Source organism: Lemur catta, chromosome 6, assembly GCF_020740605.2.
Source record: "Lemur catta isolate mLemCat1 chromosome 6, mLemCat1.pri, whole genome shotgun sequence".
In the NCBI taxonomy this organism is placed as follows: Eukaryota; Metazoa; Chordata; class Mammalia; order Primates; family Lemuridae; genus Lemur; species Lemur catta.
Genome location: NC_059133.1, coordinates 44505098 through 44522986, shown reverse-complemented (window position 1 = coordinate 44522986; position 17889 = coordinate 44505098). Strand labels below are relative to the sequence as shown.

General features: G+C 35.9%; 1 protein-coding gene across 2 annotated transcripts in view; it reads right to left on the bottom strand.

Moving 5' to 3' along the window:
* Window positions 1-2958: 2958 nt before the first annotated feature.
* Window positions 2959-17889, bottom strand: part of MDM1 (Mdm1 nuclear protein) — a 28703-nt gene continuing 13772 nt past the window's right edge. The window contains exons 8-15 of one of the 2 annotated variants that reach the window (XM_045553410.1): window positions 16901-16930; window positions 16393-16568; window positions 15091-15390; window positions 14046-14158; window positions 13542-13651; window positions 6834-7083; window positions 5158-5217; window positions 2959-3757 (exon numbers count right to left, since the gene is read on the bottom strand). In XM_045553410.1, coding sequence (XP_045409366.1) covers window positions 3645-3757; window positions 5158-5217; window positions 6834-7083; window positions 13542-13651; window positions 14046-14158; window positions 15091-15390; window positions 16393-16568; window positions 16901-16930 — 1152 coding nt within the window. In that variant the 3' untranslated portion in view covers window positions 2959-3644. The remainder of the gene's footprint in view (window positions 3758-5157; window positions 5218-6833; window positions 7084-13541; window positions 13652-14045; window positions 14159-15090; window positions 15391-16392; window positions 16569-16900; window positions 16931-17889) is intronic. The other variant, XM_045553411.1, reaches the window with a different exon arrangement.

Genomic DNA, 17889 nt, shown 5'->3' with positions numbered 1-17889 from the left:
ATTTGTGGTCCGTGTGAATGTTATAATGCTAATGAGCATTGAATTTCTTTAATGTTGATATTACAGCATCATAAAGCAAGCAAATCATCTTATCTTTAGCAGAAACAAGATCATATTGCAATTCCCAATCCTCATTTAAAAAAATCTGTTTTCTTCTTTCTGTTCTCTTGGTCTTCGTTGACATGATGGGCTGTTAAGCAGACAGAATTAAAAAATACTGTTGAGCTGTGCAACTATTCACAAACTCCACTTCAAACAGAAACACAGTTCACGGTTGTCAAAAGCTGAAAGCAGACAGGCGTACTTGACCCCCATAAACTCCCACCAACCAGCCTCATGTGGTCGTGGCACCAGTTAGGTGGGGAAAGTTAGAACTGTATCATGAACGTAGCAGCCATCAATTTAGCCCTTACAGCTTACTAATGTTCTAATTGTGCGGGTCAATCTAGGAGGATTATTTCATTGAAACTTATTTTATTTTTTGGTATTTTAAATAAGTTCATTTTAAAAATAAAATAAAAATACAAACAAAAATGTGTTAATAAAAATAAAGGGATTTTTTCTGTAAAAGTTGGATTCAGTCAAAAGGCTACACTTAAGGACCTAGAAGGCCACATGTGCCCTGAAGGCCAGCCGCAGGTTCCCTACCCTTGTGCTAGGGTGTTTATTAATGCCAGGTATATGTTCTCTAATTTGAAAAGCTTTTGGATGTTTCATCTTTGCAAAATTACAAGTTAAACTTTATAACATTATTGGTTCTTTATGGAACTAAAGTGTTAGTGTTGTCATACAACCTATTTTCAATTTTCTTTTGGTTTCCCCAGAACCTTAACTGTTTTGACCTGAATAATTTTTTAATAGGAACATTGAATGCAAAGGTACTCACTGTCAGCAACATTTTCCTGAGATGCCCAAACTCTGACTATAATAGAAGTTATGAGTGTAAAGCACCTACATTTTCCCATGTGTGGCATTTAGGTTAGTTTATATTTTTTTCTTGAAACTACAAAACTGAGTTTTATTTAATTCATCTTTTTAACAAATATCTTACAGCAAACATAGGAAATCTTTGATATTGGACGTACAATCATTTAGGGACTAACCTGGGCTATCTTTCCTTTCATCGGTAATTATCATGAGTCCTTCATTTCCGCATTTCCTGGCTCATACGTGATAACATCTCCAATTCATGGTTACGCTAATATAGTTTGCATACATCAGGTAATTGGTTCCACCTTCTAGAGTCGCTGAGTCACAACACTGTAGTCACAGTCTTTTTTGCTTCACCACATAACGGAAACAGACAAATCATTTCGGCAACCCGACCCAAAACTGCCTCTGTGTGAGCTGAATGTAGGTCAGGTATGTGACTAGAGAGGCCACAATTTCAGGATACCCTGTCTTCTGCTTGCTAGATTTAACCTTAGGCTCTCTAAAACAAACCTTTTTTTCCTATTGTTTTGAAGAAAATTTGTCAACATAATAAAACTAACATTTTGAATTGAATAACATATACGAAACACCTTTGCAGACCTTATGTCATTTAATCTTAAAACTAAATTGGTGAGTTAACTATTATTTTCATCAGCAAGGTAAGGAATATAAGCTCAAAGAAGTTTAACCAGCTTGATCAAGGCAGAGTTGGGATTGGACCATAGGTTACTATAAATCCAAAGCCAATGGTTCCCAAACTATCCGAGTATCAGAATCACCTGGAAGATTACACAGATTTCCTAGGCCCCATCTCTGGGTAGTTCCATGGGTGTGCCATGGGTAGTCTCCCTCTATAAGTCTATTATATTTGTGGCTTGTTTTTATTTTCTAAGTGAACTTTAGTCAAGAAAGGAAACTAAACCAAACTATTTTTTATCAATGTAAGCCAAGAAAGATGTGAATGGTATAATAAATCTTATAGTAGCTTATCTTGAGCTACCTCGTCTCTTTTCTGAAAGATTGTTTTCTCCGTTAGACAATGAAAAGGAAAGAAAAGGAGAGATGGTAATACACCGCGGAGCTAAACTGTCACACAGAGCCTGGGGTTATGACCTTGGCCCCATGAAAACCATACCTTAATCCATCCATCTAGCACCTGCTTGATCAAGTTCATGTGGTGTGATGGATCCCAATGTGTGCACTCAGATTTTACACTCTGTAGCTTAGGTAAAATAGACTGAATCATGCAAAATTCCCTGCAAGTTAGCTGTAATTCCTTTCTCTATCATAGATCAGTGGTCAGCCATTGAAAACTCTGTCCTAACCAACTAGACTAACCAACTTTTGAGGAAAACAACGATACCTCTAAGCTTCTAGAGACAAGTTGCAAACTTACTTTAAAACTAATATGCCTCAGTACACATTTGTATAGAAGCCAATTTATGTTCTAAAGTCCAGTTATACACTAATTTTAAACTTCTCATGTTTAGTGCCATGGTAACTTTTTAAATGAACTATTTTAAAATGTCAGTGGAATGTATGCAAATGTTTGTATGCCTATAGTTTTTTACAACCCTGCAATAAGATCTTTAACTTATATGAACCAATGATTTGCACTTTTGACCAAAAAGTGCTAACAGATTGTTCACTTGTTTTCTAATCAACAAGTCTGAATATTCTGTATATTTTACATTCAATACTTGTTATTATTACAAAGAGTTGATATATTTTACAGAATTCATACTTTTTAGAAACTTAAATTTACCATGATTTGCAAGATAAAGAGTAAGACTGTCCTATGAAGTACAGTCTTTCAAAAAGTTTGTGTAAAATTTTTTAAAATGGGTCTGCCTTGGAAATTCTTTTCTTGTCCTACATTTGTGCAAAAATGTCAGGGACTCAGCTTCATTGCATTCTGACAGCTGCAATAAGAAGTATATAACATTTTATTAACCTGTTATGAGTGGAATTCTTCTAAAAGGTAATTATTTGTTCCATGTAATAACTTTCTGGAGAGGCCAAACACACTTGATTAATTTTTATTTCAAAATGTCTACAAAGTTTTAATTATCCATTATACAAATAATTTTTCAAAACCCAGACATTATTCAAATGTAAGCCACAGTCCTTATACAAATAGAGTGCACACAAAGATCAAAAATATACATATCTCTCAGCAAACTTTGTTACATAAATAAGAAAAATATATACAGCTGGTATTTTCAAAGTATAATTATATTAAATAACACTGCAACCACATATGGAAGGGACCAAATAAAAAACACTACAGCAAAAGTTAAAGGAAAAACAAATTCATTTTGTGACATCTATAATTATAAAGATACATATAACCAATCTTAGGGGACTACATACTTCACACTGGGATTTTAATTTTTACTTCACTTTATCTTCTTGGAATATTCTCTGGATGGGCAAAATTCTATCCATGGCACCTAATACAAAAGTTATAACATAGGAAGAACTCTATAATCTATGGTCTTTGTACTTTGAGATAGACATAAAAAGAATTCTTTAAAAGTTAAATTTGTATAAGCCTGTGTTAAAAATTTCCAAGTAAATTGAATTGACTACTGAAAATCAAATATTTCTTTTTAAGTAGGGAGTGTCAGGAAAAAAATTCAAACAAACATAGTAAGCAATAAAGAAAAATTATGTCAATTGTTCCCTATACACAAGCAACTCAACTGGGTTTATGTTTTACCCCAGAAATTCTCCTTCCTTTTCTTAGCTCGTGCCAGAGTTTGAAAAGCCTGAAGACTAGATGCTGCTGAGCGTGCAGATATCTCAGACAATCTGTCCTCATCTGCAATGAAAGAATCCCATGATTATATTCAGGGCACGAATATCTGTTAAACAAAATTATGTTTTATATAACAAAAATTTAAAAGTATCAAGCTTTGTAATATCCATGTTGGGTCTGTCAGGAGAAAGTAATCTATTAAAATGTAAGATACTAATATTTTCTTAATAGCTCACAGTTTTCCAAGTTTATCATACACAGAAATCAAATATTTTAATGTTAAATGAGCATTTTTTTCTTTCTAAAATCGCATCGTCATTAAGCACACAGCCTATGATTTCAGTATTATTTGAAACAATTCATCATAATACTGTTTTTTCCTACTTTAGAAAGCACAGCTGCTCTGAGTATAAAGCTTTTCTAAACTTTTTAAAAACCAAATGCCATACCTTAACATGGTATTCCCATCACATTTCTGAAATAATCTCACTAAATGTAGAAATAATGTTTGACTTTAATGTGCTACCCCTGCATTACTACTGAAATTCTTTATTCTGAATAAGCAAAATGAGGAATCTATCTAACCTAATAAACTATTACAAGGTTATTTATAAACTTTGTTCTCCCATTAAAAAGAAAACAGAAGTGGATTCAAAGTTGCCAGATATTTCCATTTAAAAACATAACAACTTGGCGACTTCTCAGACTTCTCAGGTCTCTCTCTCCCCACTGGGACCCAAGAACCTCGCCCTGGCCCTTCTCTTGGGACCCGTTACCCTAACAACAAAAAAAAAAAAACATAACAACTTCATTTCCAGCTCACTGAATTCTGATGAAAAGTCCTCCAACTTGCTGCTAACAGGAAAGAAAACTTTTAATGTATGTGAACTTCTAATATATAAAATATTAAATTCAAATTTACTTTCTAATTCAAAATTTATAAATTCAGTAGTTCCACAGTTCTAAGAATGAATTAAAATAGTGATTTCAATTATTCACATCAAGAATTTAAAATTCCTCCTGCCACTATTAGAAGAAAATTAATTTGTCAGAATAAAAACTACATAGGAGAAAAAAGTCCATTTTCCCTAATCATATATTTTTTTGAGAATTGAAAAAAATATACAGACGTGAAAAAAATGACAGATGTAATGCTAGGCCAAATTCCTAAACCCCGAGCTAGACAGGGTGGTTAAAAACAGAAGTAGTACTGATCTAGGTACGATCACTTATCATCTGTCTGCCTTAAAAAAGATTCCTCACTACTTCAGGTCCCAGCTTACTCATTTGTAAAATGAGGATAATTTCACCCCCCCTCACAAGGTTTCAAGGATCTAACGAAAAAGTATCTGTGGAAGTACTTCATAAACTACAAAGTGCTAATCAAATATAAGGTCATTATGCTATTGTAAACTACCATATAATAGAATTCAAACTTTTATGTTATGAGACTATTGAAATACCTTCATCATTAAAGGCTTCATGCTGAGGTAAGTGGAAATTGTTCATCCTCATTTTTCCCACTTAAAAAAAAAAAAAAGGTAGAAGAAATTTTCCTTCAAAGCTACCAAACAGCCTATCTTAATTATGCTAACCCATTAATAAAAGCTGTCAGAAATTTTATTAATTTTATATTGACAGAAATGACTATTTAAGGGTCATTCATTAATTTATAATATACTTAGCAAGTATATAAACTATGGATAACTTCCTAAAATCCTTTTCTAATGATAATATTGATCTATTCTAACTTTACAGAAATGTACTAGGCTTCTGATTAGAGATGGTAGCTTCAACCACAAATGACATACAAAATGACATTAAACTCATAGGACATAAACTCACAGGACAAATAGAAGCCAAGAAAAACACCAGGAAAATTTTGGGAAAGAGGAAAGCAAATGCAAGGGCAGTGAGTATATAATTATACCCAACCAAGCTGAATTCTAAGCCAGCAGAGGAGTGAAACCAAGAAGCAACCGATTTGTTTCCATCACGACTCGGAGTTTGGAGCACCAAGTACCACTGAAAGTTGGAGGGAAGGTTAGACTGAACTAGGAAACTGGCTGAAATCTCTTTACAAAATAGTTAGAGCACCAGATCCTTTCTTAAATTTGCACATTTGGATAACTGCCTCTTTTGTAAAAGAGGAATGGAAGTTTTGTCTCTTAAGATTTACCAGAGCTATTCTGACTGAAGGACACCAGCTTTAACTGAGGGTAAGAATGCCATTTTCAGAACAGGGCTGTTATAGATATCATTTATCTCCTCAAAGAGATCAAACATTCCATCCATGAAATAAGAATGGGGTGCTATATAAAAGGAGTATGAAGTGTTAAAAAAAGAATCCTAGAAGTTAAAAATATTACAGCAAAAATCTTTTTAACAAAACCAACAGAAGAGGTAGAAGAAAATTAGTAATAAACCTTTCAAATTAAAAAGACAGAGATGAAAAATAATAAAATCATGTTCAACATCTGAATAACAGGAGTACCAGAAAGAGGAAACAGAAAATGAAGGGGAAATTATTGACTGAATAATTCAATAAAATTTCCCAGAAGTGAGAGCTTTCCAGATTCAAAAAGTTGACAGAAGTACCAGCAAAATGAATGAAAAGGGACGCCTCCCCCAGGGATATCATTCTGAAATTTCAGAACATTAAGTGTGAAGAGAAGATCCAAATGCTGCCAAAAATAAAGCACCACATACAAAAGATCAAGAATAAAAACAGCATTAGACTTCTCAACATTAATCGTGGAAGCTATAAAAGAGCTGAACAATGCCTAATAAAACTAAAGGAAAATCATTCCTGACCTTGAATTCTATACCCAAGCAACACGTGGCAACATTTGGGGACATCTTTGGTCTCCTGGAGAAGAGGTACTGCTAGCATCTAGTGGGCTGCCTGTACGTGCAGGGAAAGTGCCTGAGAGACGCCTCACACGTACAAAAGCAGAAAGTGAACTTAGGTTGCAGCACAATTGAGTGTCCCAAAGAGAGACTCTTCCTATTTAAAGAAATCTATTACATTAACTAAAAATACCAATATATTAATATTTAGTACATAGCTATAGTCTTTATGTCTATCAGTATAACACTTTCATTTTAAAAGATGAAAAATTAAAAACCAAATAATTACCATTGTGCTGAAATTCTGGATCTCTCAGAGAGCCCTGAATTCGACGGGAGGGATGCCAGTAGGACGGCACGTGGGGTGGAGAAGGTGACTGTCCAGGGGTGTTTGTTGGATATTCTAGAATTTTTGAAACTGGAAGAGTTGCCTCAGCTAATTTGATATTGGCTTCAGAGTCTTCCCGCAAAGGCAAGGGATCAATTGTTTTTATACCAGCAGCTGGAGAAGTCAGTAGGGATATAGCATGACTTTCTTTCTAAATGATAAAAAAAAAAGCATACAAATGTATATACATACACAAATAAACCAAACATTTACACGTGAAAAGCAGGAGGAGAAATGGGGAAAATTTATGTAAACTTCATGTGGGGAAGATATAATATAAACAGATTTGGCTATCTAAAACAAAATATGTATACATTTAAAAATTAAAAGAAAAATGACAAAGTTGGGGAAAATGTACAACTTATATGACTGACAATGAATTATCATTGCTACTTAAATATTTCTTTTAAAGTAATAAGAAAAAACTAATTAAAAGGTAGAAAAAGGATATGAATCAGCAATTCATATACTGGACAAATTGTTCTACCTAATAATCAAATAATTATAAAATAAAAGCACTAAGGTACTACTTTTTCACTTACCAAACTGCAAAAATTAATTAAAAAAAAAAACACAATAATACCCGGAGCTGGCAAGAATATGGAAAAATTGGCAATCTCATATAGACTGTTGTTGGGAGCACAACCTTTCTCGGGGGCGGGGGGGGGGGGGGGGGGGACTGGCAAGGCATAGCAAAAGCCTTAAAAATTTTGTGTTCTTTAATCACACAATAATACTTGGAGAGTATTTACACAAAAATAATAATAACATAAATTAAAATGTAGCTAAAGGATAGATTTCTTTACAGTATTTTTTCAAAATAAAATAATTAAGAAATAATAGGAATCTATTAAAAACTGGGTTTTAACAATAAGCATCTGGTTTAAAAAACTATGGTATAACTATAGATTGTATATATTTCCATTAAAGATTATAAATGATATTAATGATATGGAAATATATTCACAAGCCAGTGCTATGTAAGAAAAAATAGATCATGAAATCTTATCTATAGTATAAAATAACTAAATACACTAACATACACACATACCCTACGTATCTCAAAAATTTAACAGTGGATGTCTCTGAACAGGAGGTGTGAGATCATTTATTTTCTTTTTCAGTTTGATCAGTATTTTCTGTTTTCCACAATGACAGTGTATCACTATCCTAAAAGTCCCTGGCAATTTTACTTTTTAAAAGAATGCAAACCAGCAAAATCAAATACAGTTCCAAACTTCCCATGATTATTCCTTGTAATTTTTGCCTTCCTTATTGTCTTTGAGTCTATCAATGCAACATTAAAAACACTGCTTTCTAAACTTAGGTATCATTTTCTGTTAATATAGAGCATATTGCTTCAAAGTGAAGATGGTCTGAGGTGGTTGGTCTCAACCAATTAATATATTTTAAATCAAGATCTAACATAAAACCACAAATCTCCCACTTGCTTCCCTTTTTAAATGAGTATCAGTACAACACAAATAATTCCAAAGAGAAATTGTTCTTTTGATTATTTTTTCTTTTCCTACATAGATTAACAAAATTTTGGATCTCTGTCAAATTTGTCTTACTATTGCTAAAAAGACCCAAATGAAACCTATAAAATACTTTTAACACGTGGGTTTCCCAGGCTTTTGTGATCTGTTTATGAGTCTAAAGTTTCAAACGGCCAGTAAGTCTCGCTGTTTCCATTCTGCCCTGCACACAGCAGTTCTCAGTGGAGAACTGAGCAGCCACAGTGATTACATTTACCTTGTTAGTCAGATCCTATTTGCTTTGTTGCTTCAGATCTTCCAAGGGCTTCCCAGCGCCATTAGAATAAAATCCAAACTCCTTACCCAGCCTCCCTTTCCAACTTCATTTCCTGCCCTCTCCTTTTCCCTCTCTTGGCTCCAGCCACATGGGCCTTTACACTCTCTAAAACTTGCTGCTGAACTTATACTTGCTACTCTTTCTGCCTGGGAAAACACCTCTGCCCCAGATCTCTGCATGAGTGCCTCTCTCGTTAGTTAGGTCTTAGCTAAAATGTCACCTCCTCAGAGGTGTCTGTCCTGATGACCCACACTAAAGCTGCCTTACCTACCCCTGGGAGGTCATCTACTGGTTTATTAATTTATAGCACTTACTACTACCTAGAATTATCTTTTAAAAAATGTCTATTTCTCCCAGTGAAAATATAAGCTCCATGAAAGCAAAGGTTTTGGCTTGATTATCAATGAATTCCTAGATCCTAGACCAGTGCCTGGCTCATTTTAAGAACCCATTAATACTGCTGAATGAATGAAATAAAACTCTTGATACTCCCTTCCAAAGAGGGTCCTCATCCAGAGTCCTCTCAGTGCATGGCACCTCCACAATCTTGTGGACAAGCCAGAAACTTAAAAGTCATCCATAATGTCTCATCCTTGTCTCTCATCCCCCATTATCCAACCCAGCACCAAGCCATGACATCATTCCCCTTACACAATTCTTTAGTTTCAATCACTTCTATCTGTGCCCACCTTCCTTCATCCAAGCTATCAACATCTCCTATCTGGACTGCCACATTCTACTCCTGCCTTCTATGGCAACCAGAGAGATCTTGCAAAACACAAATCACAACACTCCCATATTTAAACTATTTCAATGGCTTCCCATTGCTCTTGAAATAATGATAGAAATTCTTGATGTTGTTCTCTTTTCCAGCCTCGTGTTGCACCACACTCCTTAACACACTATACTGGTCTTTGTTTCCTAAAACCCTATGTTCTTTCTCTCCACAGGATGTTGGCACATGCTATGTTCTTTCTCCCCATTCTTTTTACATGGTTAATGCTTCCTCTTCCTCTTCATCTCACTTCAATTATGGCATCTTCTAAGAAGCATCATAGACTTTCAAGAAGCTTCCTAATCTCCACGATTAGGCCGATTCCTTCCAGAATAGCACTATGTACTTCTACTTTGAAACCCTTATTAGTTTTAATTTTACTTTTTTTGGTGTGATTGATTAATGTGTATCTCCCTCACCAGACTACAGGTTCCATAAGGTCATGTCCCATGTCTATTTTTATTAACTATCACAGCCACAGCATCTAGCATGTGGGTAAATTTGCTGAATGAATGAAGTGCGCTAATGCATGCTCAGGTTTTTAACATAATTGTAAAATCTGAAAATGCTCCTTGATGATCAAACCAATCTCATGAGAAGTCTAAAGTTTCGTGAGAGACTGATAATTTATTCAAAACTGAATGAATTATGGGCCTAATTTTACATGTAATAATAATGTAATTTCTTATGAATGCTTTTATAAGAAAATAAAGGGGAAAAAACTGCTTATGTATATCGAGTTTAATGACTCCTATGCCTACCAATAACCAAGGGGTAGACAATCAGAAATAACCAAATCTAGCTCCTAGTATAGCCTCTACTGGTGCTGGTGGCAGAAAATTCACACAGAGGGATTTCCAATCAAGTCAACACGAAACCTGCTTATTTTACAGGAGTTTGTAATTAAAACGTAACAGTTGTGTGCAAAACGAGGAAGAGATTGGCATTAAAATGTTAAAGGAAAGGACAGTATTACTGTATTTAGATTATTCAATAAATTAATTCCACAGTAAATGAAAATAATGCATATAAATCCAGCTGCAAATATGAATTAGTGTCACCCATTTTGGCTGAGTCAGCCCTGTGTGTACAGTTACCCAGAAGTTCACACTTTCCAGGTGACTGGCTGGAATCTTGCACAGGGCAGAACACTCCATGTGGGCAAGAGAGATTCCTAAGATTTGATTCTAATAAGTCCTCTGACTGCATTCCCTATTATTCCTTTAATAAACCAACAGGAAATGCTTTAGATATTCTGTCATTCCAATAACATTCATTCAACACATTACCTGCTAAGAGCTGGACTCTGTTCTAAGCAGTGGGAACTAAGAGGTGGGGGACGTTCTGATCCCATCTCCTACCTGTTCTCAATCCTTGAATACTCCCACTGTGTACCCTGGAATTCATGAACAGCCACGAGGAAAATCTCTTATAGATTTTCAACCTCTTCTCTGAATGTTATCTGTTCTACTTCGACCACTTACACCCGTGACTATATGCTGCTAAGCCTTGTCATTACTGGTAACCTCTCCGTAATCTCAATTTCTGACCACTACCTCCTAACTTTAAAACTAATTCCCACAAATACTCCAATTCCAACAAGTCTTTAGTTCTCAAGACCTGCCATCCACTGATCTTATCACCTTTGCACCTTACCTTCTCAAGACCTAGCGTCCCTTCCCAACCATCTCAACTTCCATGGCCAATCATTATAATCACTTCCTCACATATACCCTAACTCCCTTACCCCCTTTCTCACTTTGTCTTACTCTGACAAACTAAAACCTCAGTTAAATCCACCTCTCCATCTATCCTGCACCTCTGCAACCAAACATACAACCCATTCTGACTAGTCTTATATCAACTTTGTAACCTAAGGGTTACACGTTTCCCTGACCCACTCAACTCCCACTCTCTGAGAAGACTATTTCATGCCCCCTTCTCTTTCCTCAAACCTCCAACATTTTCTTCCCAGCCTCATTCTCAGAAAGGATCTTTTTCATACTTCGGCAAGAAGCAATCAGAAGAGGCTTTCCAGAAGCCCCCACATCTTCCTATATTCATCAGCAGTGCCCGCTTGTGACAGTGAAGAAACTGTCAGTGTCACCAGATCCGAAGCTCTTTCTCCTACTCAAGAGCACCTTTCCAACAACTTTCCCTTTGCTCCTGCATCATCAACTTTTCTCTCTCTCCAAAATTAATTCTTGTTGACATATAAACATGCTATTATGTCTTCTATCTTGATCTCACTCCTCCCAACTACCACTGTATTACTCTGCTTCCCTTCTCAAGGAAAAAAAAAAAAAAAGCAAAACCAAAAGTGCTTGAAAGAATTGTCTGTGATGGTGGTTTCCAATTCCTCTCTCTCTTCTCTTGAACCCACCACCTGCACTTAGGCTTTTGTCTCTCCCTTCCACGAAAACTGTCCTTCATCAAGGTCACCAATGGCCTTCATGTTGCTAAATCCAATAATCAGTTTTCATACCTACTGACCCTCATTAGTAGCCTTGACACTCCCTCCTCCTTGACACCTCCAGGACAGCACAGTCTCCTGTGTGTCACCATCTCACTGGCTGCTCTCCTTCAGTCTCCTTTGCTGGTTATTCCTCCAGTTTCCAAAAATAAAAAACTAAGGCTCACCCATGTCCACACCTTCTCTTCTCTGTCTATACCCTCTCCCTTGATGATCTCTCTTCCAGTCTCGATACTTTAAACACTTGTCCACCTACATTCTAAAGAGCCTCAAATCTATATCTGCAGTCCAACTTTTCCTCTACACTCCAAAACCATATAGTCAACTCCCTTCTCAACAGGTCTACTCACATGTCTAATAAGCATCTCAAATTTAACATTTCCAAAACAGAACTCTTGGTCTTCCCTCACAACTCTTTTCCTCACACTGTCTTCCCCATCTCAGTTAAATGGCAACTCCATCCTTATTGCTCAGGCCAAAAGTCTTGAGTCATCCTTGATTCTCTATCTTATCCATCAACAAATCTTGTCAACTACACTGTCAATGTAGATCCAGAATCACATTATTACATGACCTTCACTGCTACTACCACGATCCAAAAGACCATCACCTCTTGCCTGGATAGTGTAACTGATTCCTAATGGGTTTCAGGCCCCTGGCTCTTGCTTTCCTATTGTCCACCCTCAACACAGTGGCCAGAATAACCTCGGAAAAATCTAATTCGTGTTACTCCTATGCCCTTCCAATGGCTTCCCACCTCATTCAGAATAAAATTCAAAGTCATTGCTATGATTTACAAAGAGCTATACAATTTAGCACCCGATTATTTCTCTGAACTCATCATCCATACTTCTCTCTCTCTCTCTCTTTCTCTCAGTTCCAGCTACACTGACCTCCCTGGATGTTCCTCAAGGAATCAGGTATCCTTTAACCTCAGGGACTTTGTACTTGCTCTTCTCTTTACCTAGAATGCCTTCCCAGATATGCACATGGATCAACCCCTCACCTCCTTCAGATTCTGCTCAAATGCTACCCTGTTAGTGAGGACTTCCCTGGCCATTTCCTATTCCCTTCCCCTGCTTTATTTTCCTCCTTGGTACTCATCACTACCTAAAATACCACATATTTTACCTAGTTATCTCGTATACTGTCTCTCTCTCCTCCACTAGAGTATAAGTTCAGTGATGGCCATGACTTTTGTCTCTTCTATTCTCTGCTATATCTCCAGTGCTAAAACAGTGCCTGGAACATAAGTTGGAATACAACCGCTGCACAGTAAATGCTCAATAAATAGTACTGTTTTTCTTCTCTCTCTTCCTGTTAAGTCACTACCGACAAGATCTAAAAGTATATCATGGAAATGCAATGCCACTACCAGAAAAAAAAAATTCAAGCCTTCTGCCTTACTAAAAGTAGGTTAATTGTATCATCTCTACATATGATAGCCAGAATTTTCTAAAACCTGAACATATCATTCATTCAATACATGTGACTAAAATAATCAATTCCAGAAGAGATGCTTTTTTCCCAAAATATAAGTATTTACCTTAGTAAAATCATTCTTTGAAGTTTCTAAACAATCCTGAGAGGACATTCTTTTCCTCTGTTCTGGGGCTGGAGGCTTCACCTTAGATGGAGACACTAATACAGCACCACCTGGAAAAATGCAGAAGATGACAGTTGTTTGTTTTAGAGACAGCGTCTCACTCTGTCACCCAGGCTGAAGCACAGTGACTGAAATCACAGCTTACTGCAGCCTTGAATTCCTGGGCTCAAGCAATCCTGCTTTAGTCTTCCAAGTAGCTGGGACTACAGGTACAAGCCACCATACCTGGCTAATTTTTTTTATTTTTTGTAGAGATGGGATTTTGCTATGTTGTCCAGGTTGGTCTCAAACTCCTGGCCTCAAGTGATCCTCCTGCCTCAGCCTCCCAAAGCACTGGGACTACAGGCATGAACCACTAAGTCAGACCACATGAGTTTCAATTAAACTAAATTATCATGTAGAAAAGGCAGGTTAAATAAGAACTGAACAGTGTTTGCCTATTACCAACAGCTGGAGTAGTAAGATCATGATGAGTCCTTTGGATTCCACCAAGTTCTCTCAGCTTTGGAGTAGGAAGCCTGCCTCCTTTTCCTGAGGAAACAGAAGAAGACTCCGACCTACAAATTGAAACAATCTATTATGAAGCATTTTCTCTAAAAAATGTGATCAAAAATACTTTGCCATCACTGCATAATAATAAGGTATAAAACTTATAAGCATTGTGTTTCTGAAAAAACAACCACAAAATCCACATGTAGGTAAGAGGGACTGGATACTAGAAGAGGAAGATCACTGCAAGTCAGCAGCACCACAGCAGAGAATTCTGCCAGTAACTCATGGCCTAAGTTAAATATTAGCTGTAACACCCATGAATGAATAAGAGACTTGGTCTTTAGACAAAAAACACCACTATCAATGGTAGGGAAGAACCACTCCCCAAAGCAGTTTCCACACATAGAAAAGGAATTAGCTATTTTCAGAAATCACCATTTTTTTTTTTTTTTATTTCAGCTCTTCATGGGGGTACAAAAGCTCAGGTTATATACATTGTCCATGTCCCGTCCATCCCCCTGAGTCACAGCCTCAAGCGTGTCCATTCTCCAGACAGTGTGCCTGGCACTCACCATGTACACAATCACCTTTTTAAAAAATATTACTAAACATTCTTTCCTTTCTTTTTTGATAGAACCATCTGGTATTAAAGAACACCAGTTTTTTTCATTAAACATAAAGAAAGTCATTCTTCCAGGTACATTTGCAAATCTGGCAAATCATAATTATAGGACATAAATAAAAATAACCCTAACTACTTCCAAAGTAGCCCAGTCAGTGTTCTAGTCTTCAATTACCAATTAGTGATGACTCAAATACCTGAGTGAATCAAATTATAAACCATATAGCAGTGCCTACTTTGTGGCACTGAAATGAAATCTGTTCTTTATTAGTTATAAAAGCAAAAATATAAACCACTACACTTAGAGACAAAACAAAATACATATTAACCATGTACAACAGTGCTTCTCTATACTGAGTAATTTGAAACTCTCACCCTTCTATCTTGTCTGCCTTAGATTGCTCATGTACGTCCAACTTCTCGAGCTCTCCTATATATGTCTGCTTGTCCCTTTTCCCATCCTCCTCCTCCTCTTCCTCCCTGGGCTGTTTCTGTACGTCTTCACTGGTATTCTCTGCATCCCAGGCCAGCCGCCTTCTAACCGGTACAGTGGGAACACCTGACACACCTAATTTCTCCGTAGTAGTTTTCTGGTGCTCTTCTTCCAAGGTATGTTGTTTTTCTTCTAGTTTTGTAGAAGGAAATTTCTGCAAAGTCTTATGGCTTGTAGTATCTCTGCATAATAAAATAAGTTTTACTTTAAATTTGAGTAGTTTGCATTTTCTAGTTTATACTAATTGTAGTAAGTCCATCATTTCCTTCCATGTGGTTCACAACTACATGTATTTTCCACAGATACTACCTTGCCCAGGTAATGAAGAAAGAAATCAATTGAGACCTCATTTTATAACAAATGAAAGTTATAATCTGAAGTTTCTATTAAAATATCCCAAAATATAACTTATTTATCTTCTCTTACTCCTACCTTCACACATATGTGCCTGTACCTTTGCTGACAAAAGTCATACTTAGCCCCTAAACTGGCACTTAGACACATAAACTAGGACCCCAACTTGTTCAGTTACTCAATTAAGGTTTGTGCAAAAACTCAAGTGTATTTGTGGTCAAAGAAACTAATTCAAATTTGATACTTTAGATTCACCTTTTCAACCGATTATTAAAGAATAGATTTGTAATGAACTTTTTAAATCAGATGTCACATAATTAGAGTTTATAGATTAATTTGGTATGCATGGCTACTGTCACAACTAAACACTATTTTATTTGCTACAAATCAATGTAGTATTTCTCTTACAAATAGTTAAACCACTTTAAAACCCAAGAGGGGCCAAGCTCTGTATCAGTCATAAAATCTATTAATAAATGATAATGGATATGTACTAATAGCTTATATTCTCCGAGTTTTTATTATTGTTGTTGATTTTAACTCTTAAAATCCTTTTATATTTACCACATAATCATCCCTATTCTGCTACGGGTAACAAAGAATATTACAAAATCCAGCCTTCCAGATTTACATTATGTGTTATTTATGCACAAATACACAAAGTATATATTGCTTTATTTTTCACAGAGAATAAACTACAAATAATGACATAAATGGCTGGCACAGCTCCATTTGACTAGGAGGCAAATTTTGAGTAGTCAGGTCATTTTCCTATGTCATTCTATAGCTACAACATACTTTGTTACAAACATCCACAAGGAATAGCTCACCCAGCAAGATCTAATGCTCTGATGTTGCTACTAATGCTTCTTTCTGAGCTTGCTGTCGAGGAGACATCCCAACAGCGGTTGTTATCAGACAGAATCTGATTCAGATGGTCCCGAGAAAAATGTGTTCCCTGAACTCGTTTCCTATAAAACTCAGCCTTCTCTCTCAGTTCTTTAACCTATGCAGGAGAATTCAAATATATATTATTGTAAACGCTCCTTGACAATAAATAGCACTAAGCAGCGTATCAAAAACATTGCACAAATACAGACAGAGACCAAGGAAAAAGGCAGGCAAAAATAACAACGTATGGTCATCAGACTAAGTACACTTAAGCAGAAATTAAAACAATCAAGCTAAAGCATGATGCAGTTATTTTATTTTAGACCAGCAAGGTAGGGAGAAATTCATAGCAGCTAAGAAAAATAATGACACCTACTTTTTACTCCAACTAAAATTACAGAAGTACTCTATGCATTATTAGTTTTTAAAAACTCAAAAGCAACCAACCTCTGCATACCACATGGCATTTAGAGAACCCTAGGGGAGGAATACAGAAACACACTTAATGACAGGTTAATGCCATAAATGAATATTAATGGAAATCAGTGAAATACTTCATTTTCCCCCTTCTAAATATATACCAAACTTGTCAATCAATATTTCTTAGTATTTTTTAGTAGTATTTAATTCAGTAACCAAGATATCTTAACATTACCTTGAAAAGCAGCCACATCCTTGCATGACTGGGATACTGTCCATGACATAACACCTAATTACTATTCCTATTTCCCCACCTCTGGAAGGGTACTTACATTATTTCCCAGCTCTGTATGCAGCTGCTACTACTATAGACCCCCACCAAGAGAGTTATGAGGCTTCCCTCTCCAAATTCCTCAACATTCCCTTGGAATCAGCATAACCTCAACTTCTAAAAAATGTACTAAAAATATAATTAAAGAAAGTACTCCCACAAAATAATTGAAATATCTTCAACAAAGTGACAGGATACAAAAAAATGTTCTAATCAACTATGAAGTGATTTGCATTCCCTAGTATGCAAATAACATATTTTCATATGAAAAGGAGTCTTTATGCCCATTTGAAACCCTTTCATTTTATACATCATACTGCCACCTGCTGGTTTCTCTAAATACAATTCCACAAATGTAAAGAAAAAAAAAATTAAGTTGAAGCTTCTCTCTTAAAATTCTGTTTAAAATCTTTATTCTAGAAAAACTATAATTTTTATCAAAATATAGAATATCAACATTAAAAGGATATCAGGATACTGTCTGTTGGAAGTGTTTTCCTTTCACTTAAAGGCAAAAAAGCAAATAATGAAACTTGGCAATGCAAAAGCAACTGGAGAAATATATTCCTCAGCTCCTTAACAAGACGCTATTTTGAATGCAAAGAGATGAAAGTATTATTAATACATCTCTAGGGAATTAGCCAAAGCAAAAGATAGCACCTATTATGGCATAAGAAACCATATG